Source organism: Carassius gibelio, chromosome A1 (assembly GCF_023724105.1).
Source record: "Carassius gibelio isolate Cgi1373 ecotype wild population from Czech Republic chromosome A1, carGib1.2-hapl.c, whole genome shotgun sequence".
NCBI lineage: Eukaryota > Metazoa > Chordata > Actinopteri > Cypriniformes > Cyprinidae > Carassius > Carassius gibelio.
Genome location: NC_068371.1, coordinates 24702100 through 24729277, shown reverse-complemented (window position 1 = coordinate 24729277; position 27178 = coordinate 24702100). Strand labels below are relative to the sequence as shown.

The following is a 27178-nucleotide window of genomic DNA, read 5'->3' as shown; positions in this document are numbered from 1 at the left end:
CAAGCCCAGCAGTGAGATGGAATGCTATTGGGCTGAGATGTTGTGTAGTACAGAGGGGCATTGTATGTTGGGATGGTCTCACTGATTTATTGTGTAAGGTATTGATAAATTTGCTGTTCCAAAAGGCACAGTATTTGGCTTTATAGTGCTCAACAGTGTGCTATCCATGTGCTTCCATGATTCTTTTGGATCTGACAGCATTCCACAACCAATGGAATGGAATGTGTTCTACTTTCTACTTTTCATGGACAATAAGACTAATAAGGCAAAGACTTACACATACACATTAGACAAATTAACAATAAAGAAATCCAAACCAGTTATAATAACATTGTAATTGTGTAATCAATCAGTGACCATTTTCTTTTCCAATAAATGACAAAGCCACGTCTACATCGCTAAGTGACCAAAAAAAAAAAAACTTTTTGTTGCACTTAAGCACCCAGTGCTGTCAAAGCTCCATTCAAAATTCATTTTGAGTGGCTAATACAGAAAGACACCAGAAACAGCCCTGATGTCAAGTAGATGCTCTGAGAGAGAGAGAGAGAGAGAGAGAGAGAGAGAGAGAAAGAACAGCTCTGCGACTTACCTCTGTCACTGTAGTCATCTACCAGTACGATCTCTGCGATCAGGTGGTCGGGTGTGCGGTTGGTGATGCTGTGGATGGTTCTAAGCAGAGAGGACCAACCTTCGTTATGGAACGGGATGATAATACTGGTGTTTGGGAGGTTTTCAAGATACAGCTTCTGCTTACAGCTACAGAAGAGAAAGAATGAGAGAGAGTGAGAAGCAGCCAAACCCTATTGTGTCTACTTATGCTTTACATCAAATGCTTGATCAGTACGTCAGTGTATAATCCACATATTGTCAATAACAAACACGCGGAAGCCTCTTCAGAACAATGTCATTTACTGCACTCGTAAGTAACTGTGCATCTTGCCAAACTGTAAAAACATTATTTGAAAACAAAAGGACTGGATGGGCCGCCCCGATGCCGTGGGCAACGGCGATGGAGTTCAGATCATAAATCAATGTTTTGAGAGGTCCTTCAGTCCCAGCAAGCTCATAAAGCTTTCAGAAATCTGTATGCTAATTGCGCTCAGACAAAGCCGGCACTGACAGATGAAGTGGCACTTTATGGCTCACACCGGTCTCTCTAATTCAGCACCCTGACAAACTTGACAAGCCGGCCCTCATTCATACACCTCCATATGATAATCATTCTCGGAGTGCTGCATGGTTTTTTAACATTTCACTTCGATGGCGGTGGGGGAAATAAAGGACAAAAAAACAACAAATACAGTATAGAGAGAACCACCATGGTGAACGAATGCATTCTGGAGAGGAGCCAGCATCTAAAACAGCCCTGTCTGACCGGTCAGATCAGTCTACTAATGAAATACAGCTCAGGAAGAAGAAAAAGCACCACATTTGCATAGTAATAGGCAGACAGTGACATGTGCATTACTGGAACATGCAACTGTCATGACATCGAATGCTCCAAATCAGCATTAAATCATATTTATTTGCATGAAAACACTACAGTTCAGGATTTGGCCTATGCTATTTTGTAGAAAGAAAAAAAGTGTTGTGTTCTAAAATCTAGAAATGTTTTTTTTTTTCTTTTTTTCTGAAGTGATAGATGTGTCATTGTTAGGATGTTGGTTATAATTCCTGTCCTTGAGGCCTTCAAAGAGCCTTTTATTTTTCTTTAGCTTTGATTCAACAATCCATACTCAAACGTACTAAAATAACTTATACATTTCAGGTAAGAATAAAAACAAATATGTTTTATAAGATTTCTTTTATTTTTATTTTTTTTAAGAAGTCTCTTATTCTCACCAATGCCATTTATTGATCAAAATACAGTAATATTGTTGAATATTACCACAATTTAAATATTTTTTTTCTATTTGAATACATTTTAAAATGTAATTTATTCCTGTGATGACAGCTGAATTTCAGAAATAATTCTAATATGCTACATTTCTTGTTAATATCTTGTTAATATCCTATTTTTGATAAAAAATAAAGGCTAAAAAACATTTAGAAAAATACAACTGAGAGAGAGAGAGAGAGAGAGAGAGAGAGAGATAAACACATTTTTGTTTTGCTTTTTCTTCAAAAGACTGTGTTTTTAAAACTCTCAGCCATTTTTCACTTGAGAAAGCATGAAATCTGTCCATTTTTTCTTTCTTTCTGCTTGTTAGCACAAGCTGAAGCTGCAGCAGCATCTGTGTATCTCTCTGTTACCTGCATTAAAAGTGAATACACGGGCATGCTGGCTCCCGCACTGAGACAGTTATTCACATTCTGTCTGTTGGCAGGTTCCACACTGAGCACCACAGGCTTTTATATGGGATGTAAATAAAAGCCCCACACCAGGCACTTCACCGGAATGCTGTCTGCAGTGCTTGAAAGGGGTTTACGCACCTTTACAGCTAACAGCAGGGGAGCAACAGACCAACTTTTTCACCAAGAAGATGTAGGCAATGTTCTCTAACCTAAAAACATGTTTTAAAGACTTCACATTCATTCACATTATGAAAGCCTGGAAACTTGGCAAGCCAGCAAATGCTTAAATGGACCTTAAGCTCATTCTGGCAGAATAAATTGTATTTTAGTTATCGACAACCCTGTAATGAATTGGTCCTCCTTTAGACAGTGACTCTTTGGTACATGAGTTATAGAGAGATTTGTTCTTGCCAAGGGGGAAATCTATGGCAGTGGAGACATTCAAGGGAAGGTAATGGTGCAGAGCCTTCTGAGAACAATTAATGATCAATCCATCAAGGTGCTCATTTAGATGGAAGTGTGAAACCAGACCTTCTCCTTCAGATCCCGCTAAATGGATGGACTGCACCATCTCTGTCTCTGTTTTTTGCCTTTACACTTTGACACTGATGATAAAGCACTTTCATTGTCATTTGTGCTACAAACTTTTCGGTTAGTACTATTTTTTATGTTTTTGAAAGAACATTTCTTTGATCAAAAACAATGATATTCTGAAATACAATGTTTTCTGTTAATTAATAAATATTAAAATATAAATTATTCCTTTGTAATTTAACTCCAGTCTTCGGTGTCACAAGATACTTCAGAAATCATTCTGATTTGCTGATCAAGAAACATTTCTTATTATCATTGATGTTGAAAACAGTTGTACTGCATGATACATTTTGTAGAAACTGTAGGATAATAGATTTTTTATTTGTTTGTTTATTTATTTATTTGTTTGTTTGTTTTTTTTCAACATGGGCTGTTCACACATTTTATTAAATATTTAGCAATTTATTTTTAATATATATCTTTGATTTAACAGTATGGATACAGAAATAAAGTGAGTCATATTCGACTCATCCTAATATACTGTCTCTCATCAGGCAAACCTCAGCAAAAAAAAAAAAGCTTTTATTCTATATCTTTCTTGTGTGAGTCTTCATGATTTCAAACAATTTTGGAAAGACAGGCGGTTCTTAGTTTATCTTTTGGTGAAAAAGGTCATCTTTAAACAAATTGGGGGTTATGGTCAGAATTTTATTCACAACAGTATACAAACAGCTTTAGGCTAACATTTAAAAAAAAATAATAATAAAAGTAAAAATAAACAAAGTTACAGTTATCCCTGCTTTACCTTGTTTTGATGTCATATGACAGCAAAAGGTGCACAGGAAAAAAAAATCTATCAGCCTTGAAATCATTGAGCTAATTCATCCTAATTAGATTAACTTCTCATTTAGGACGAAATCATTAATTAAACCAGCTTGAGTAAATATGGCCTGCCACAGATCGTTAAAACGCTGATGTCTAGCTCAAGCTGTGCAGCTCTGGAGGCTGGTTACAGTGAACATGCTTTGAGAATCAGCTCTACTCACTTTGGATGTCTGATGTCAGGAAGGGAGCGGTCCAGAGCGATATTGTTGCTGACGTAGATGTTGAAGCCATTCTCTTTGTATACAGAGTCATCACACTCATCCTCTGCAAGCGGGTACGGTTTCCCATGCTCCCCTTTTCCTGAAACAGATGCGGTCAGATATCAGCAACCATGCTGAGCACAGCCAAGATGTTGACAAGGTGAGCATGTGTGTACTAACAATGAACATGCACCACTCCAAAGATAGAAACTACCGCTGTGAGAACTGACAATTTATTTTATTATTATTTTTTGACTGAATAGCTGAAACAACTCAACCAATGAGCCTGGCCTTTCTCTGAATTCTGACCAGATTGACCGAGTTGCCGGTTGACCGAGTTGCTGGCTCTGCAGTATACATTATGAGCTCAGCCGCTTTCCACTGTGTTTCTCTGTCACAGTTGATGGAAATCCTATCAACATTTAATGTAATATTTAAATAAAATGTTAAATTCTCTCATTATCTCACCGTTGTATAATTCTAGATCTGTATGCATTTTTCTATGGACCAAAAAAAGAGCTAACAAAGTTGTGAAGCCGACGGTGCGTGATAGATAAAGTTACTGACTGTCAAATACAAAAAGAGTTGGCTCGCAAATGCCTAAACGAGTCATCAGGAATTTGAATTTTATTCTGTAACGGCTCTACGTCACAAAGTAAAACATCTGCATAATGTCCGCCCGTTTTAGGTTGCCAACTTGCCTGCCCACAAACTGTAAAGTTTCTGCGTGTTTAACATCATGTTGAGAAAATGCTGTGTCCTACACTGTGAGAGTGAATTTGTTTGATCACATCTCATAATTACCACAAACTTGTCTATACTTGACCTTTACCACATAGAAATATCCTGCTCCAGTTGTGCTTGTGAATCAATCTCTTGTCAATCAACCACTTCAACCCTTTCATCATAAGACTCTGGCTCGAGTTGGTAAGGTACAATCCATACCATCTTTTCTATGTATTTACAATATCCAGGGCTGTGATTCTGTCATGGCAATGAGCATTCCATTTCCGACCAATCACAAAGAACTGCGCCATCTGACCAATCACAGCAGTGAGGGCTCACAAAAAGTAGGTGTTTTTACCTAATTTAGAAATTAGGTAAAATTAAACCTGTTTTCTGAGAAAACAAACATGTTTTTTGCCCTTGCATACATGTAAACTTGTTTTAGGAGACTCATAAAACAATATTAGCAACCTTAAAAATGCCATTATAGGGGCACTTTAAAATAGTGTTTTGATTTTTTTGTTGTGACTGAAAAAAATTGCAGTTGTAGGTCACTCTTGAAGTATCGAAAATTGCCATAGTAACTCACATTCAGGATGAAAACTGGACAATGTAATAATTTTTTTGTTTCACCTTTTCGGTGTGTAAAAACACTAAGGGAAGCAGGTTGAGGAAGTGACGAAAAGATGCAGGATAGCAAATCTATTAATAATGTCACTGATTAAACCCACTGCCTATAAAAAAAAAAAAAAAAGAAAAAAAAATATTTTGGAAATTTTGTATTAGGTTTGGTTTAATAATTAACATTATAGAATATATTATGTCAGTAATAAGGATAATGGACCACAGTTTATTAAAACACAGGTCTTCACTACAACCTGCCAAAATAAATCAGTCTAATTAAAAAATAAAATAAAATAAAAACGTGGCAGAAATACTTCTTAAAGTATAATAATCAAATTTTTTTTTTTAAAGAAATATCACCCAATTTTACATCCATGTTTTAATTTAAACAGTACATATGGCCAAAGTAGTAGGAATTACATTTTCATGTGATAAAGTTTTAAAAGATTAGCTAAATTGTTAATTTTATAAACTGATATGTGACCCTGGACCACAAAAGCAGTAATACAGGTCAATTTTTCAAAATTGAGATTTATAAATCATTTGAAAAATGGATAAATAAGCTTTCCATTGATGTATGGTTTGTTATGATTCTGCTGAGATACAACTATTTGAAAATCTGAAAGTAAAAAAAATCTTACCTTTAAAGTTGTCCAAATGAAGTTCTCAGCAACACATATCACTAATCAATTTTTAATATATGTACAGGAGGAAATTTACAAAATATCTGTTACAGTCCTGTGTATGCTAGCGTAGAGATTAAGCGCATGAGGGGTATAAATCAAAATAGGAGTTTAATGAACATCCATAGAGGGAACACTGATGACATAGACTATGTACAACATCACTGCATTAATCACGGACGAGAAGAACGGAAGAGACAGGGTATTTGAGCACACAGGAGATAATCAGGGAACTGGAGACAGGTGGGGATTAATCAATTAACAAAACAAGAAAAGGAAAAAGACCAAATAAGGAAACTGAGTCACGCAACAGTTCGCCCCCCTCCCGGAATGGTGCGTCCTCGTACCGCAAGAGGAATACCAGTGGAGGGAGGGTGGGGGTTCTGGAGGTGGGCGTGGGGCAGGCAAGGGGCAGGCAAAGGAGAGGACCCAGGATGGAGTAGGAGGGAGGAGCCCGGAGCAGGAGGAGCCAGATTTTGCTCCAGAGACCAGCCAGGATGGAGATCCACACGGTGGAGTCAACGGCGGGAGGAGCCATGGTGGAGGAGGCGGCGGCGAGTCCCGAGGCGGTGGATGGCGGCCGACTGACCAAGGTGGAGCCGGAGGGACGAGGGAGCCCGGAGGAGCAGGTGGGATGCTGGGCCACAGCGGACACGAGGGAGGTAAGAGCCAAGGCGGAGGCGCTGGGTCGAAGGACTGAGGAGGAGTTCAGGGCTCGGAGGCTGGAGGCGGAGACAGGGAATCCACACGCCAAGGCGGAGCTGGAGACTGGAAGTCCTGCGGCGAACCATCGCGCCCAGATGGCACGGACTGAGGGTGAGCTGCAGGACTGACTGGCACCAGCAGAGATGAGGTTGAGGAACTGGCTGGTCTAGGAGGAGATGAGAGAGGGAGGATGGGAGGAAACACAGGGAATTCACGTGAAAATTCAGGGCTGGGCAGAAACAGCATAAAAACAGAAAATTCAGGGCTAGGCGGAACCAGCGGAAATGGAGCAGAGGAAATGACGGGAGGAGGTGGGAGTAGGAGGCTTGGAGGGAATACAGGAGGATCAGGGCTGGATGGAACCAGTGGAGACACAGGAGATTCAGGGCTGGGCAGAACCAGGGGAGAAACAGAGGATTCAGGAATTACCTCCACAAACCAGTCTATAAGGTCCATAAATTGCTCCATATAACTTCCAGAAACCGAATACAGCTCACCCTCTGTCGCAGAAGTGTGGGCAGGGCTTTCTTCCACACCCTCGATCTCCACTGATCGTCCCATGATGCACGGTGTTTTGCCGGCTCACACACCTTGTCAGCCGCGCTCTCTAGGTCCTGCTCCCTGTCGGTGATTGGCTCGGGCTCTGCGGATGCGGTGGGCTCTAGCTCCTTGCGGCGGGATGGCGGCTGGCTGGTCTCTGGTTCGGGAGTGGGGCTGGAAGCGATTAAATCCTCTCTGGGACAGCTCACCCTCAGTCGCAGAAGTGTGGGCAGGGCTTTCTTCCAAGCCCTCGATCTCCACTGATCGTCCCACAACGCACGGTGTTGCTGGCTCACACACCTGGTCAGTCGCGCTCTCTAGGTCCTGCTCCCTGTCGGTGATTGGCTCGGGCTCTGCGGCGGGCTCTAGCTCCGTGCGGCGGGATGGCGGCTGGCTGGTCTCTGGTTCGGGAGTGGGGCTGGAAGCGACTTAATTCTCTCTGGGACCGTTCGCCGGTAGGGGTGCCTTACACCGCTCGCTCAGGCCGGAGTAGTAGAAATTAGAGAGCGAGCAGTCGGGGAAATGGGTAAGGCACGCCAGATTGAGAAAGTCCCTAGTATGGTCCTCCAGCGAACGGTCCAGTTGCTCCAGGCACAGGAGTTGGACTGCTGGGATTGCCATTCCGAGAAGGTGGAAAACAAAAAAACAAAACGAAAGAAAAATGCCATAAAAAAAAACTGTTTTGGCCCTATGATTCTGTTACTGTCGTATGTATGCTTGCATAGAGATTAAGCGCATGGGGTATAAATCAAAAGAGGAGTTTAATGAACAGCCATAGAGGGAACAATGATGACATAGACTATGTACAACATCACTACATTAATCACGGACAAGGAAGAACTGAACAGACAGGGTATTTGAGCACACAGGAGGTAATCAGGGAACTGGAGACAGGTGGGGATCAATCAATTAACAAAACAAAGAAAAGAAAACAGGAAAAAGACCAAATAAGGAAACTGAAAGTCACTGAACGTAACAATATCTTCATGGAGCGTGATGTTTAGTTAATACCCTAATGATTTTTTGGCATAAATGAAAAATCTATAATTTTGATGAATTTTTGGCTATTGCTAGAAATATACCCCAGCGACTTAAGACTGATTTTGTGGTCCAGGGTCACATTTGAGTAATATCACAGTTTTATAGGCATAACTATAGGCATAACTATAGACCTATATAAAAATCCATTTAATGAAAAAATAACAATAACATTTAAATTGTAGCTTTAAATTCTGCAAAACTTTTGTTGTTGTTGTTCTACAGGAAAAGAAAACTCACTTGCTTTAAATGTCATAAAGGTGAGAAGATGAAAGTTATAGCTTTAAAGTGCTAAAAACAAGTTTGAAGCAGTCTGTAGCAGTGCACAGCATTTAGTTTGGAGAAGACATGCACACTTTGATTAAATGTGAGAATGCTGTAGAAGCAATGCCTTTTCATTAAAAAATGTTCTAGTTCAAATTGTTTGTGTATGTCGTGAGAAGGTACGTAATTGATCGTTCAGTGTTATTAATATCTCCCAGAGAACAGCTGCTTCTCTGAATCAATAAACAACACTTTATCCTCTCTGAATGTTTAAATGCCAAATGGATACTGAAATCTAGCATCCCTAAAATGTGCTCTCAAACATCTACTGTAGGTACACATTTTCTCTAAAAATGTAAGCATTAATTGATAAAATAAGACTATTTCAACTGTCATATTCTTCCAAAAGAATATATGGCAAATATAGTACATTGCATATCACTGTAATTTTGGAATTACTTAAAACCAAAGGACTCACTGAAACTATTGATGTAAACTAATATTTCATATCTAAGCCAAACAGACTATGGAGTGCTGATAGCAAATTTCTCTCCTTTACCTGCACAGGAGATTTGAAAATGATCAAATTGTTAATTACCTCTCATGCTGCTGCTTTAACAAAATGTAACCGATGAAAATACGGATATTTATACAGAAGATACAGGATTTTCCTCCATCAGCTTTGATTTTCAAACTCCTGTGAGGAATTTCCTCATGACAGACCGAAGTCAACCCCAAACCACCATCCATCCAGTGTAATTAATGCATTCTGACAGATCTTTTGTCTGATCTACGAAAACAAACAAAACAAGAGAAAAAAAAAACATTCTGGTTTAGAACAACAAATCCAATGCAAGATATCTTCTTTGATGTGGGCAAAATAGAAAGTTTTCAAAAGAAACTACACATAAGGGGGTATTTTCCTTTTTTTGTAAAATGCATCTATTGATATTTAATCACATTTTGAAAAAAAAGGGGCAAACAAAACTCATATGGCACAAAGGGTCCTCGTAAAGCTTTAAACAACAAAAAATGATATAATTACAAATAAACATATATGAGATAATATTCCATCAAAACTGATAATTATGGTTCTATATTCTAATTATGGTATATATATATATATATATATATATATATATATATATATATATATATATATATATATCAGAGTTTCCGCTAGAAAAAAATGGTGCCGGTCAAAGTGACCGGCAGAGGTTTCGTTTTCCGGACATTTTGATGATATGCCGGTCAAATATCGCCTCTTAGTTGAGGAAAACTGAAAGCAGTTTATGTAACTTAAAAAATGACATAATCAGGCCGTATATGGAACATGTTTATTAGCCCAACTTTCAAACAGACGGAAAAAAAACATGAACGTCCGATTGGCGTCAATCAACCAATTGTTTTTTTACTATGGTTTCACATTTCATAGTTTAACAAACCAACCCCCCTTCCCCACATAAAATATCCGAATATAGCATTGTTTTTATTCAAGCAAACTTAATTATAAACTCATTTAGCTGGTAACATTTAAATTGGCCACCGTGTGAAATGACTCGTCAAATGAACTTGAACAAACAAATGACTAGGCCTATAACATTGTGTCGCGTCATTTTTGGCTACTTTTTACGCTTTTTTGCAGTGCTGAATTGTGCAGCTGCCGACTTAAAATCAAAACTTCCCAGTGTCTCTCCACAACTTGCAATGCGCATAAGCCGCTTAACCTTGTTCTCCGCAAGGCGACTTCGCTGCTTCGTCTTGATCCGATTTTGCAGCGAGAACCCCCTCTCTGCAGGAACACTCGAGACAGGGATTACACAGGCTATCTTGGCGAGCTTGGTCCACTCTGGATACATTTCGTTGAAATCACATATGAGGACCGGAGAGATTTAATTTTGTCGGACATTTAATTTTTTTCCCGGCCAATGTCCGGTAATTACCGGACAACGGAAACCCTGATATATATATATATATATATATATATATATATATATATATATATATATATATATATATATATATATATATATATATATATATATATATATATATATATATATATATATATATATATATATATACACCCTGTATGTACTATATGTATGATCTACAGTAAGTGTGTGTAAGCCTTATTCATTAAATACATCCCTTAGTGCATTTCAGCTCAAATTCATCTCTCTGTGACATGTGCATAATTACAATAACTTCACACCCACTCCTCTGGAATTTTTAAATCATAATGTAAAATTACAGATTTTAATACTCCTACTCACAAGCCTTCAGTGTAACTGTGTACACGTGTTTGCCTCTTAAAAGGCATTGTGTACAACAGCTCTATGAAGAGATTAATATTGTTATCACAACTTTTGTGGCAAAACATCAGAAAGCATTGCCGGTTTGATCACTGAGGCATTGTGGATAACAAAGGCAAAACACTTCTGTCAGCTAGTGTAAATGCACAGCCAGCATTAAATCTGATAAATACGGCTCTGTATTGGATCAGCTGGGCCTCTGTTCTGTGTCTCCTAAATTTCATAATGACATGTAGCTTATATAATTTCGACTCATATATATATATATATATATATATACAGTACAGACCAAAAGTTTTTTTGTTAAAATTTTGTTTAAAGTTCAAAAGACCTTCTCATTCAAAGAGTTTTCTTTATTTTCATGACTATGAAAATTGTAGTGTCACACTGAAGGCATCAAGGGATATTTGACCAAGAAGGAGAGTGATGGGGTGCTGCACCAGATGACCTGGCCTCCAAAGTCACCAGACCTGAACCCAATCGAGATGGTTTAGGGGTGAGCTGGTCCGCAGACAGAAGGCAAAAGGGCCAACAAGTGCTAAGCATCTCTCCGGGAACTCAAGACTCCTTCATCAGATGCAAAATACTGCTGCCTGCCACAGAGCATCTACACAGATTTGCTACTGCCAGTACATCCATAGACATGCTGCTGTGACCATTTAAAAATGCTGCTACTGCAAATATAACATATATGAGATAATCCCATATAAAACATACATGAAATCACCCCGTAGCAGATCTATACGGGTGGAGCTGAAGAAGGTGAAGGGTTTACACAGGGCAGTGTGATGCTTTTGGGCAGCTGTGGCCTAAAGGTTTGAGAGTTGGACTAGCAACTTGAAGGTCTCAGTGCTGGCAGGAGTTGTAGGTGAGCAAGGCACTGAACCCCCAGTTGCTCCCCGGCTGCTGGATATGTAGCTGCCCACTGCTCCGGGTGTGTGTTCTCGATGTGTTCACTACTCTCACTGCTGTGTGTGTGCACTTGGATGGGTTAATTGGCAGAGCACCAATTCTGAGTATGGGTTACCATACTTGACAAATGTCACGACTTTCACTTTCACATTACGAAGCTCACTGCAACTGCCACAGCAAGCAGTAGCCGAATATTTGAATGTTTGAGCAGCAAGCTCATTGGCTATTGATACAAAAAGAACCAATCAACTGCACCCCATGAATAATGATGTCATTATGTCAGATTGAGTTAGAACCTATCGGCCTTGTGCCATCTTACATGTACTGCTGCTGCCCCAAAGAGCCATGTGAACTACTTGTATTACTATCTATGTGTGCCTGAGCTACCATGCCGACCAGCTCAACACTGTTGGCCTATGGCTATGTGAGCCTTGGCTACTATGCCGACCAACTTAACATTATTGGCCTATGGCTATGTGAGCCTTGGCTACCTTGCTGACCAGGCTTTACACTAGTGGCCTATGGCTATGAGTACCTTGTCGACCATGCAGACTGGCGTAACACTAGTTAGAATGTGCACTACTGTATGTGCAGTTAACAAATAGATACTTTGCAAGCTGATGAGAAAAGACCCAAGCATCCACCTGAGCAAAACATATTAAGTCATTTGATTTAATGTAACTATGTTATAATCTTATTGTGTATTAAAGCGAATAGGATGGTAAAGAGAGTGCGAGTCCGCACACTCAGCACAGTTATGTAAAACATCGACCTAAGAAAGAAGCAAATGTGAACATTGAGGTCAAGCAGCTAAATATGACGAACCCCAGTTAAAATACATACAATGGGAATGCTTATTTAATTTAAGCCTTTTCTAATGCCCTCAACTTGTTGACATGTACTCAGAACATTTACAGACTACTCGCTGCTGCAGCTGTAAAAACACAGATACGTAAATGCTACTTATTTAAACATGAAACTTAGTTTAAACTTATTTATGGTTGCTCATTTAGAAATTGATCAGGCAGACCACACAATATGTACAGTTATATGCGTAAAAGAGTATTCACTTATCTTAGATGTTGATTTCTGCTACAGCAAGCACTAGCTGATTATTTGAATGTTTAAGCAGCAATTTCATTGGTTGCTTATACAAAAAGAAACAATCCCACTGCGCATTTTTGGACGTCCAAATTCTGTCCAAATGACGTCCAAAAAAATTACCCAGTTCAAAGGTCAAATGTTGAACATCATGATGACGTCCAAGTTGGGTCATGGTTGAACGTCCAAATAGTGGACCTAGTTTGCACGTCGAATAGATGTTCAGAAATGGTCATGGACCGACGGACCTAATATAGACATGATCTGCACGTCTATCCAACATCCAATGTTTAGTGGGATCAGTTGTCCCACATGAATAATTATGTCTTTATGTCTGATTAAATTAGAGCCTATCGGCCTGCACCATCTAGAAGAGTTTGATGATAGAACTTTGTATATGAAGATGATCCTACAAAATTGGAATGAGCTACATTTCAATTGAAAAATGAATACGTATGCAATGTAATTTAATTAAAGGGGGGGGGGGGTGAAATGCTATTTCATGCATACTGAGTTTTTTACACTGTTAAAGAGTTGGATTCCCATGCTAAACATGGACAAAGTTTCAAAAATTAAGTTGTACGTTTGAAGGAGTATTTCTGTTCCAAAAATACTCCTTCCGGTTTGTCACAAGTTTCGGAAAGTTTTTTTCGAGTATGGCTCTGTGTGACGTTAGATGGAGCGGAATTTCCTTATATGGGTCCTGAGGGCACGTCTGCCGGAAGTGCGCGCGCTCCCGTATAGCAGAGCACTGAGAGCACAACAGACTTCACTGATCAGAGCGAGAGCGTCGCGGAATGTCACAAAAGAGGTGTGTTTGTGGTTGCCAGGGCAAGACAACCTGCACAGATTACCAAAAGAGAAACAGCATTAAGGGACCAGTGGATGGAGTTTATTTTTACAGAGCATCAACGGAGTTGTGCAAGTGTTTGTGTTAGTTCCCCAGCATTGCGAAGATGCTTGTTTTACAAACAAGGCCCAGTTTGACACCGGATTTGCACATCGTTTATTTCTTAAGGATAATGCAGTCCCAACGAAAAAGGGTCACGATCGTGTGTTGGAACCGCAGGCGGTGAGTAAAACTGCTTCAAATATCTCTGTGTTGTTAACTTAGCTATCGGCGTGTAAGCACATCAATAAACAACATGCTATGTTGTCATCAAACTGCACGAGTAAAACTGCTTCAAATATCTCTTGTGTTGTTAACTTAGCTATCGGTGTGTAAGCACATCAAGTAAACAACATGCGATGTTGTCATCAAACTGCACTTTCCACATGTACAGCTTAAAAAAAAAAAAGACGACAAAGTGGAACTTAGTCATTTTCCAAAACCGCTAAGCAAATATATACAGTTTAAGTACATACCACATAGAGACGTCGTTGCTAAGGCTGCTCTTGTTAAATTTCAGCCTCTGGATCTGATTCTGGATCATAAATATACGCTGAATCTGACTGTTAGCCATGGTTTGTTTTGGTTGTTTTTTTTCCTCATGTAGCAGGATGCAGTTATCTGGCTCATGCCTCCCTAAGTGACGCTTAATTTGCTGCAGCTGTGAGTGGTTCTGGGAAGTTAACTTTGAGCCAATCGCGAGGACTACTCCCCTTTATAAACCGGGACTTTTCTTTTGACAAATGATGCCACCGGTACGCGACTTGTCTTGTTTACCTGCCCAGCGACCTGATGTCTGCCTGGTTACCGGTCTACGGTAGCGCCGCAGGTATGGTTAGCTTAGTTTCTCTTTCCACTCGTTAACTTTATAATGTGAGCTTAAAGGGAATGTTTTATGCTATAGAATCCCCGGTCTGGCAGCAGCCCTTTTACCAGCTGAGTGTGCGCCCTGTGATCAGCAATCAGAGCTCAGGGCCTGTGACGCAACGTTGTTAATCATAAGGAATGCTATTTAACCGGGGGTGCGGCCGCCAGTTGGCTATATCGATGCTGAACAACTGCTGCTTTGCTTATGTTTTTCCTGTTATGTCTGGTGTATGGACTTTCGTCGTACCCGGTGGCTTTGTTCTCACGGGATCTATGATTATTGGACCTGTGGTTAGCTCGAGCTGGCGTGTTACACTATTGCCAGTTCAACTCCGTTTGATTCTTCCAGTTTAACTCTTTTTGATCCTTCCTGTTATTGTGGAATCAGTGGTTGAGTGTATAGTGTCTGCTGGGCTAGCTGGCACCACTTTAATTGTTTTGTTTTTGTCTATTATATCTGCAACTTGTTTATAAGTGTTTTTGTAAGTTTTGTTTAACTTTCAAGTGTCAGTTTTGTCCAGGTGCTGAGAACTGCCAGTGGGAGCGGTGCCCCTTGCGGTGGTGGGTCCCTTGGTGTGTGCTGTGGTTGGGTGTTCACCAAGTGTGGTCATTTCCCTTGTGGTGCGTGTGTGAATGCGACACGGGTGATTGGGGTGTCTTTTATGAATGCTCATTGCTCAAGCCACTAGTCTCCCACTGGTAAGATTCTGCCCTGTTCTCCTCTTCTCGTGTGTGTGTGTGTGTGTGTGTGTTTTGGTTTTTGATTTGGTGTACTGTGTATTTTGTTTGCTGCGAAGATTCCCTTCTATGTTTGCTGTGATTTATAGTGTGTTTTTAAGAAAAAATAAAAATTATATTTTTGTACTGGACCACTGTCTCTGGCTGATCCATCCACGAACTTGAGTGCCTGGTTAGAACAAGATAACAAATTCTTTGGGTGTAACTCCCATTGTGGCGTAGTCTGCTACTGTGTACCCTTCTTGCCACACTCAGCTTCCAAACGCTCTGAACGCAAAAGCCTACAGGCGCTCGTGATTCTTTAGCTCCACCCACAAGTCACGCCTCCAGCCGGTCGTGTTTTTCCGGGAAAAATCGGTACAGACTATCTTTCTCTTATGAATATAATAAAACCAAAGACTTTTTGGAGTTATGAAGGATGCAGTACTACTCTATAGGTACTCAAGATTAACAGGATATTGAGTGAAAACGAGCATTTCACCCCCCCTTTAAACAATTGCAGAGTTGTTACAAATATTTTGTTCTTTTTTTGACACATATACTGTATATTAAGCATGTTTTTAATTTGTTTTTATTTTGTGAACTTTATTATGGCTGTGGTGTATTGGAATTGTGGTTGTGTGCTGTGCTATTCAAAAATGATTGTTGGCTTCAAGGAACAAACATCAAGCCACTATGGCTTTTATATGTATGTTTCAGCAGTTATTAAGATCATTTTTAATGACAGCTATAAAACTCAAATCCCCACGCCTACTTAATTTGTTGGCCTTGTCCAAATAGATCTGAGAAGATCCAATTCTATTCCTTGGCATTCATGTACTACCATCTCCAATGAACTAGATTCATAAAAAATTGGTTATATATATATATATAATGGAGGCTGCTATCTTAAGATTTGTCATCAACAGATGGTGTGCACTGAGAGCCCTCTGATAGAATAATGCAGCATGCTCCATGACAGGTCAACACATCAGTTGGGCCGAGTGGGCCATATGCAGAAGGACGTGGTCCTGTCTGCAGGTGCCAGAAAAGCCATCCTCCCTCTTATCTGACAAATCTTCCTGGCTAATACACTGACTTCTTTTTTTTTATTCAAAAGAGCCAACACATCTCTACCTTCTCTCATACAGTTATGTGCAACACACAATTATTAGCCATACTGAGCAATTGCATTTCGCATATGGGATTTAAGAGTATTCACAAGTATCTGAAGTTAAAATTATTTCCAATGTAAAACACTGCAATGTTAAAAAGCATTCACCCAAACTAATTCAGGCCCTCAAGAGGCATTTAGAAAATAAAGGGAGTATGTGCAGAGCTACCGAAGCTACAAGCATGTATTTCAGTGGGGTCATGAAATGCAGTTTAATATATATATATAATGTTTTTGAGGTTTGTTCAGTTTGCAAATTTTTTGCAACAAAAAAATATTTGTAAAAATTATCCTTTTGAAACGGGCATCTTAAAGAAACCTCTTGAAGAAATGCCCACTACTGTGATTTGCTTACAGCATGTTGTGTGATTTGATACTCAAGATGGCAACTGCTGTCAGAGCTGTATGTTTGAGCCTAAATCAGATCCCAAGGCAGAAGAAATTGAAATTTAATCACAGTGATTGTAACAGTCTGTTTAACCAAGGCAATTGTTTTTCTTGCTTAATTTCTGGTTTTTAGTTTTAAAAGTACCATTATTTTTGTCATGCCACAAAAGACACAACATGTATGTAGGTATGTACTGATTATTTTAACAACACTCAACACAACAGTGATTTGCTTGGTGTCTTAATAGCGTTAAATGATGGTTTGACATTTACTACAAACACTGTAAGATTACCAATAAATACACTTACCTGTGTTGCATCCAAGGACAAAATGCTTGGCATAGCCATGTCTTTCAATAAAAGATGTATTGAAAAACCAGCAGCATGTTTTCAGACATTCAGACAAGTGAAATGTGAAGAACAAATGAAAACTTTCTTCTTTTAGTTTTTCAGTCGCTCAGGCACATCATTAAAAAAATAGCTCAGCAATGCATTTCTAATGCTCGGATCTTCATAAAGGCTATGCAAATTTTGGGAGGTGCAGTTTCTTCACATCCACTGACAGAACAACACCTGAATTTGATGGTCTTACTTGACATCTTTATCCAACCGCAGTATGGCTCTCCACACTTCCTTGATTACATACAATGATGACACATGCTAAGGAGCATGCCAAGGGGAAATCATGCCGTAACGATTTCAAATCAGTGTAGAAAAAAATAATTTGTATTTTAAAGTTATTTAGTAAGTTTTGATTTTTGAAACTTTCAGTATGTTTTTATTTAAGCTTTTTTTTATTGTCGATTAACCTCTTATATGTGTAAATTTCAATACCATTTTTATTATCCATTTCATGACCCCTTTACAAGAGAACATCATTGTAGATTCCATTGGATTTCTACATTACGTTCAAACATGGAAACGATCTGGTGATGCCTGCAAAGACTATCCGTGTCAGTTATCCACCGATCTATAATTGAAACTGTAGACAATTCTAAAAGTTTGCCAAGTTGTGCTTGGCCAACAATCATATCTTATCAGGCACCTTGGGTCATCCTTGGGAATCAGAAGAAAATGGCTGAATAAAATAAACACTGAAATAAGCATCTTGACTGCCATTTATATCCTTAACTGCAGAGGACCTAATGTAGCTCAAATTTAACACTGCAAAAAGAAACCCTTACATTATTAACCAGCCGTAAATTCAGATGGATCAATAAAGTCTCTTTAGCCACAGGGGCAACCAGTTGATTTACAGAGACAGCTTGGCAGGGATTCTAAAATAATGTCCTACCCTAAATGAAAGCCATAAAGAAAACGTTCCTCTTTAGTCTGGTTGATGTCCTTTATGCTGTGATAATGTGAGGTTTTCATATGCTTGAGAGGCACAAGTATTAATTATAAGAAAGCAAGGGACTGTTCTAAAATATTCAGTGGATTTAGTGTCCGTACCAACACGCTGGCTGTCTTTCCTGATGCTCTCGTTGTCATGCCAGTCTCTTCTTCTCGAACCGTCTGTCCAGGTATAAATTTGTCCATTATTTAAGCCCAATGGGAAGCCCTGTGGAGAGAGAAAAAAAAAACTTTTTTAAAGTGAGATATACATGGAAGGTATTCAGATAAAGTCAGATTAAAAAAAGGTAAACCTCAAATAAAAATACAATGAAAAACAACAGCAAAAGCATCATTATGAGAGATAATTAAACTTCACTTTGAAACATTTGCAAGAATCCCCTGAGGTAACTTGTCCACGCCTAAATTGCCCTATAATGCAATAATTAATTCTTCAAACATAGCTGTTGTTCGAACAGACATTCAATTGCTTGAAATCAGTGTAGCCAGCAACTTAATTAATGAAAAAGCTTTCCAATCTGATCTGTAAACATTAGACTGAATATTTCAACCAAATGCTAAATTCTCCTTTAAATTTCATCAGCTGCATGAAAAATTATAGTGTACTTGCATGTCTGTTTTATGCGTGATGCAGCCTTTAATCTGTTGAGTAATTGCACACACACTTGTGCATATTTGCCTTCCTGGTAGGACATCCATCTAGAATTTTTCAATCTCAAGGAAACAGAATTGGTGCCAACCATCAATTCCATCATGCCAGCACAGCATGCCACATTTTTTCCTTGTGGACTCTTCTAAATTGGTAACGAAAAAGCATCTCAAAATTATCATGTAGAGTGGTAAAAGGTGTGCAGTAGACAGAGCTTGTTTAAGTGCAGCAATGTGCTCCTCTGTTGTACCAATGCCTCTTCTATTTGTGCAATAGGCATTTACAGGGTATAAAAAGTGGAGTTCTATAAGGTCTAAGAGGCCCCATTTGATCTACAATTTACCCATTCTCACAGACAGACCCCTGATAACAGCTCTTTTCACTGGCAGCAGGTGCTAATGCACTGGGGATGCACTAGATCGAATGGTTTTGATGAAAGCTCAGAGAGATGGATTCAGGAAGCCATGCTTCCACCATACAGTACATGCAGAACAAATCTCCATGCCTTTTAGTGCTTTGTCTTCGTGCAAACTTCACCAGAGAAATGCTACAAGCAAATTGGAAATGACAGAGACTATTCACTCAAAATGAATATGGCGAAAAAGACACTGAGATTTTTTAGAGAAATGATTTAGAATGCTACTTAGCACAGTGGATTATGGGAGGCAGGTGCTTGGATTCTAGTAGCAGCTCTGAGGATTTTGCCGGCTTTTTTCCACTGTGTTTGTGAATAATTTAAAAACAAAAGCATTGCTTTATTAAGGCCTCAAAGAGTTTGTGGTGGAAAAAAAAATTAAGAACACAAGCACATCCGAGTTTGTCAAAGGGGAATATTACTAGAAGAATGTGACATCGACTTGACAATAGCAAAAAAGAGAACTGCTGGCAGCAATGCTGGGTATCACTCTCCCACAGGGATGCAGAGGCTTCTGATGGTAAGACTTTGTGGCAGAGCACAGGTGGAGCTTGCCGAGGTTATTAATGTAGTGGTTGACTTAAGTTTACTGTGAGTAATCTACATGTAGGCCTCGTCCCAAATGACACCATCAGTAAACTGTGAATCAATGCACCAAAATCTGTCAGTTTGTAGTCTTCTAGAAAACACAAGACTGCATGATATTAACAATATGTACTACTCATGTTTTCGAAAAAAAAAAAAAAAAAAAGATACATAAATAGATACATATATATGTATACATATATATTTCAAATAAATCAATCATAGTCAACAGTTTCTGGGATGGAATAAATTCCTGGGATTAAAATTAGATGGCATTTTAGTAAGAGTAAAATTTATAAATATGACGAAAGGGTGACTAAGCACACTAAAACAAGGGCTATGAGGGGAGAAATGTGTAAAAACTGAAAAACTGAAGAAACAAAAAACCTTTTGCTACACGGTCACATATGTATGGAATGGGACAAAATGGTCACATAATTGTTTAACACTTAAGTCAGCATGAAAACACTGATGTGGCATTTTCACCTTAATGAATGGCATGTTTAACTGCATTATCAGCTGAGATCATAGAAACAACTGATTAAAATTGCTTTTTAAGAAACGCTACTATTGACAGATGTACGCATCTAGTAAGAATATTGCTAAAACCCAAGAAAAGCTTAAACACTCAAACCCACAAGGTCTCAATTTTGCAAAGCCACAGTGCTTCTTATTTCTCCATGCCCCGTATATAACTCACTCTTACAATACAACAGGACTCACATTCTTCATTTATGATGGCCTACATCTGGGGCTGAAGGAAGTTGTCTGTCCTCAAGAACTAGACATATTAAAAAAAAGCACAGCGCAAAACTCACTGTAGTCCAGTGTTTCTAATTTCTTCTTGTGTACCAAAATAGTGAGGATGGCAGCAATATACCAGACACAGATGAACTTTGAAAATAAGGTGTTTTAGACTCTAGTCTCCTGAATGTTTCTCTTTTACCTATTTTTCCCACACAGTAGTTTTCTGGCATGCCATCAAACTCTGATTTCCTCACATCGATTACAATAAATTTAGCAATTACTGACTCCGTCAAGACTGGAATGGGGTGGCTCACGGCACAGTGTGCTGCCTAATTAAAAGTGGTCAACAAAGTGCAGTGATAGATGCCGCTTTCAAAATCCAATTCTGCCTTCAATATCCAATTCTTTTGGCTGCTCTAGAACTGAATCTTGTAGGAAGAGTGTCACTCTTCAGAGTGTTCCCTCAGTACAAAGACAAATCAAACCAAAGAGACAGGAAAGAGATAACAGAGCCGTTTGATTTCATTTACAGTAGTGAAGCACATCTAACATCGGCTATTTTTATTCAAATACATAATTTTTTTTCATTACAATTAATTTAATATATATTTAAGATTACAATTAGAGCTGTCACCATTAATTAGTCATTGAAAAGGACAGAATTCCATTGATAATGTTTTAATTGTTTTCTTCGTATTAGTTTTTTTTTGCAACCATTTTAAAAACAATTAAAATGTGATTGTAACTGGAATGTGAAGCAATGTCTTGATGTAAATAGCTTTTGTGTTGTGTGTGTGTGTGTATGTGTGTGTGTGTGTTGGGTGTATAGACTAGCAATTTAAAAAACAGTACAGACTGAACAGAAGAACACGTCCTTCAAAATAATTTCTTTATTGTTCCATATAATGTTTGAACGACATGAGAGTATACTCTCTATGAAATTATGACAGAATATAGATTTTTTGTTTGAACTATCACTTTAATAACAACATTTGGACAAGTAATAAGGCTACCACTGTAACACTTCTGTTTTGTTTTTATCGACTTTTAGTTGTGTCTCCTGGTAGTCTTATGTTTTGTTCACATTTCCTATGTTCCCACCCCTCATTTGTTTCCATAGTCGCTGATTACGTTGCACACCTGTTCCTAGTTTTGTTCTAATTAGTTTGTGTATATCTTGCCCTCTTTTTGTTCCTTTCTTTGTCGAGTTGTTTGTACTGTCACACGTTTTATCCTGCAAAAATCTTAGTACTTGGATTGTCTTTGTTTTTGTTATTACTAATAAAGATGCACTGCATTTAAATCCTGCCTACTTGTTTTCCTGACCTCTCCTTGACAACGACATGACCAATGAGAAGTTAACCTGAACCCTGAATTGTTCTGATCTTGAGATACAGTGAATATGGCATTCAAACATATTAAAGGTCAGGTTTTTGAAGGTGCATCTGTCTGAAAGATACTTGAGGAGAAACTGAAAGGAAGATGGTGCAAACAATGAATGAATATAATAAAGCAAAACGACTGTATGGCCAATTAGTATGAATAAACTTGTGTCATAAAAGAACTACTTAAATCTGAACATAATGGCCGTACTGATTTGACTCTTTCAGAAATGTTACATTCAAACTCTAAAGGCCTTTTTTTCAACCCCACATTTTGCAAGCTTGTTCACCTTGCAATTCTCTGCTGTTTTTCTCCTCCTTTCCTCATCGCCCTTTCTCTTTTTTCTACAGATAAGCAAGCAGATGTTTTATGCACTGCCAGCACCGCTATCTAATTATGTCGTTTAGCAGCGCTGTCCAAAATCCCCATTGCCTGAGCTCTTTTTTCACATCTTCCTCCTCAGAGCTGGTTTTCAATGTCCTGAGTCCTTTCTGTCAGCCGCCGCTCCTCTGCTGGCATTGTGATCGCTGGTGCTCTATGCGCTTTGTTTGATAAATAGAATCCTTGTCTGAATGGCCTACAGTAGGCGTCAGCAGTGGTGAGACTGAACTAAGCGAGGTTCCATAAACAGGCACTGCTGATGAGGACAAGGACAGTTTAAATTAGAGTTTTGTGTAGCTGTCAGGAGCTATTTGATCAAGCCGGCTGACATTGATTGAATGCGCATATGTGTTGGTGTCAGAATGCCGTGCATTTAAACATCACATTAAGTCAAGACATGAGTCTGTAAGTGTCATCAACAGCATCAAAGTAACACGTTCTGTGATGCCCTGGGAATTCAATTCTCCAAGGTTGTCTCTAAGGAATGAGAACAACTTTGGCAAAAGAAGGAGAACTGCCAATTTAAAAACATTGGATGTCCACTGCATGATACATCATTATCTGAGAATACGGGATCATCTCCAGTAGGTGCAGCTAAGGAGAACATCTGCACATCAGAGCATTGCTTCACATAGTGCGTGATGAGTTCAAACAATAGAAGGAAAAAGACACGTCCAGTGGAGCAGCAACCATTGTGTTCTGATCAACCACATCACTTGCCCTGTGTCTGCCGCAAGAGATCAGAGAGCCCATCTTGTGCACCTGTGAAATAAATAAGCCCCATGACAATGACACACACAAAGATGGGAAAAATGGAAATGCCTGTTGAATCTGACATCAGAATTGTGGCTGTGTGCATAAATCTCTTAAAAAGTTGGTAATACAGCACGGTTAGTATGATTGTTTCATCTTTTTATTATCATTAAAACCGTATTAGATTACCACGATTTGAACAACTGGCCATAAAATGAATACTGTCCATCATAAAGCACAGATTTCAGTAACAGTCTCATTTGCGCAAAGCAAGGTAGTTTAGTTTGGAGTCAAAACAGGGCGAAAAAGCTGGTAGGTTGTAAAAGAGTGAGGGAATAATAAGGGAATTATTCAAATGAATATATGAATTCATTAATTATATGAATGTACCTCTGAAGGTTTTGACTGTCTTCTGAAATGATTTGATGGCATTTTGTTTTCATCTTTGCTCCATGTAATAGCTTACCTAAAACAGCAGTTCTCAATTCCAGTCCTCACGCCCCCTAACCCCCCACTCTGCACATTTAGTATTTTTCTCACAGACATTTGTTCTATTCAAACGTAAGTGCCTTGTGAAGTGGACATCACAGGATATTCCGCCATGATTCCAGTTCGAAGTGACAATACTGTAGGTTATATGTTCCATTCAAAGTGTATTGAAGTGTGCGAGACATGATTTTGTCTGGAACTATGAGCAGATTTTTTGAAAGTCGGAGCATTGAGGTTTTCACTCGCTCCGAGAACGCTCCGCTACCACTCCGTCATGAGCACACATTATGCCAACTCACGCATTAAACATAATTAGGGATGAGTGGGCAAGGTTAAAGCATGTTGTAAGTTGTACAGTTTGTTAATCTCCGCTCTAAACTAATTTGCTGCTACATTGCTGCACATGGACGGAGCACACAAGCTTGCACATAATGTAGCCTACAGATCACGCGCATACATTCAGGAATGAAGAAAAATTGAAAAGTTACAGCATATTCTCTCGGTTTCTGAAGTGACTACCCTCAGCTTTGCCATAGTAGAGAGAGACGTTTTTGAGAGCAGTCAATTAATCATTTAATATGGATTTGTGCTAACTGTAGTGTCCCAATAAACCATGTTAAAACTATTAGTCTAGTATTATGCATGTATTTTTCATTTAACATAATTTCTGAACAAAACAGATTTTTCAAACATAGTGAAATAATTTAACTGCGGAGCTGTGTTTCTGGAGTGGAGTGGAGTGTAGTGAGGAGTGGAGCGGGGAGCGGGAAATGGTGAACCAGGAGCGGAGTGATTTTTAAAGGCTTGGAGTGCGGAGGGAAAATTGTTGCCACTCCACTCCACTCACATACTCCCGTGTGAGACGTGAATTTAAATGTCCATGTGTTGCGTAGCGCAAATCCGTGAATGAGTGTTCTGAAGTGAGGTAAACTTCAACAGAGTAGGGAGCAAGGAACACTGTATAGGGAGCATGTCAATGTGAACAGTTCATGCACAGAGCTCACTTCTAACGAGCTGATTATCTGAATCAGGTGTGTTAACGAGTGAAATATGCAGAGCTGGGGGAGCGAGGACTGGAATTGAGAACTGCTGACCTAAAGGAAGTGTTCTTTATAACAATGCTGTTGAGGTTTATTTAGAAATTATAATTTTGACATATTTTTTCTTTATTTAAAGGCTGAAATGTGAGGTTTACCTTTTTATTAAACTTTTTCAAAGCTTTATTTGAACATTTACATTAGATATCTAATTCTTGAAATCTTGAATGCTATTGTTTTAGTGATTATGCAGACAAAAAGTTTTTATTAGCTGTTTGTTGATTTTTAAATATAAAACTTGGTTAAGTGATTTATGTGTATGTGCTTTTTTTAACATCTCCAGCACATTATAACAATACCGTGATTGATAATACTGATAACCTTGATAATTTTGGTCACTACTATCGTATATATATATATATATATATATATATATATATATATATATATATATATGACACACACACGCTGCAATATCATGAACTTTTGAATGGTAGTTAAGTTAAGAGTGCAAAAATTCTAAACAGGAGTAGCAGAACTGAAGTATTGGTCTAATGGATATTCGGGTGCCTGCATGAAGGAGAAAGGATGCTGTGAAATACGGTGATGCTCCAAACTTCACATGCTGCTGAGTTTGATTTTTACATTAACCTCCGGCACCCTGTAGAGAGAGGGACTCCAGATCTGATGCTGTTCAGCATGAGCAACATCCACCTCCTCTGGAGAGAGATTAAACATCTGCTCAAATTACAGGAGAGTATAGAGCCAGCCACTGTGATTATCACACACACACACAGACACACACACACACACACCTAGCTTCTATTATTCAATTTCTGAAACATTCCTGATGGTCACAGCGTGTCTGTAACTTGATTAATTCCAGGGCTTTTAAACTTTATTTCTTTTTATGAGTCTATTCATTTGGGCAGGACTCATTTACCCAGAATCATCCTCATGAAATTAAAAACTCTAAATATCTTTTTTCTCTCCTCTGTGGCCTTTTGTTCTCTCCCACTTTCTTTGTTACTCTCTCTCTTTGAAGTGCTTCTACATTACTTTCAAATGCTGTTCTAACCCTCTATAAAGCGGGAGATTAGCAACAGTAATACCTATAGTGAAGAACTGGAAAATAATACATGGAAACAAGGAGGACGTTTATGAATTTATAAAACAATCTGTACTAAGAAAAAGATAAAAGTATAGAATCTAGTAGTCCCAGCCTCAAACATCACACACACAAACTTCCCATGAGCTATTGATGATCTGTCTGATACAAAATACAGAGCAAGCTTCCCATAGTGCATCCTGCTGCTATCCATTCCCCAGGTAAACCACTCACATGTACCAGGCCAGCCACCTGATGTAAAAGAAAACGTGATTTATCATAAAGTGTAACCTTCTTCTATTGCTCCATGGTCCAGTTCTGACACTCACATGCCCACTGTACAGTGGGGAAAATATTTATTTGATCCCCTGCTGATTTTGTAAGTTTGCCCACTTGCAAAGAAATAAAGGGTCTGTTATTTTTATGGTAGGTTTATTTTAATGTATAGAGAAAGAATATCAACCAACCCCCAAAAAACTAAAACAAAAACGGCAAATGATATAAAGCTTAGAAATTGATTTGCATTTCAGTGAGTGAAATAAGTATTCCCCACTAAAAACAAATATTATATAAATATAAATATCCCCACCCCACACCTGTAAATTGCATCCTTCCTTGCACCACTTTTTGTTTTGAAGATGCTCTGACCCAGTCGGCTAGCCATCACTATTTGGCTTCTTCACTCAGTTTTTAATGTTGTTGCTGATAAGTGTGTGTGTGTGTGTGTTACTGTATATACAGTCTCAAATGGCTCAATATACAGTATGCTTTCAAATGGCTTAAAAAGGTGATTTTTTTTCACTCAAAGATCAATCATAATTTGAACATTCCGTTGAACACATGATTGCTAAGTAGATTACAAATGTTTAATGTAAAAAACATTTCAAAAGTTTGAGGTCAGTGAGTTTAATTATTTAATTCATTATTTATTAATTTTTATTTTTTTGTAAGATTACTATACTCTATACTACTATATCTACCATACTCTGTTTAACTAAAATAAAAATTATATTTAAACATGATTATACAGTACATATATAAAAAAATCTATGTGAACATAATTAATACAAGAAAATAATCACCTGTAAAATCATTGTTAAGATTCCATAGATTGTCAAACACCTCCATGTTCTACACAATTTTAAACTATACTGTGAAATTGTTTGCTTCAACAAACCCTTCTAATAAAGAATTAGTCACTTAATTTGCCAAAGTTTTGAGATTGTTTTTTTTTTTTTTTTTGTGCAAATTTCTTTGGTGTTGTCTTTCCAGCCTTTTATGTAGACTGCTGAGTTAATCACATATCACTGATAAAAATAAAATAAAAAATACATATAAAAATAATTATTTCTATCTAAGCTGTCAGTTCTTGTCAAAAATATATTGCAATGTCGACCAGACTGTATGGTTACGGCCAATCTC

The 27178-nt window shown here is 38.5% G+C and overlaps 1 protein-coding gene across 1 annotated transcript in view; it reads right to left on the bottom strand.

The window, feature by feature from the left end:
* LOC128016452 (polypeptide N-acetylgalactosaminyltransferase-like 6) overlaps positions 1 to 27178 on the bottom strand; it is a 162305-nt gene that overhangs the window by 110509 nt on the left and 24618 nt on the right. Inside the window, exons 3-5 of the mRNA XM_052600964.1 lie at positions 18309 to 18417; positions 3876 to 4014; positions 590 to 756 (exon numbers count right to left, since the gene is read on the bottom strand). Coding sequence (XP_052456924.1) covers positions 590 to 756; positions 3876 to 4014; positions 18309 to 18417 — 415 coding nt within the window. The remainder of the gene's footprint in view (positions 1 to 589; positions 757 to 3875; positions 4015 to 18308; positions 18418 to 27178) is intronic.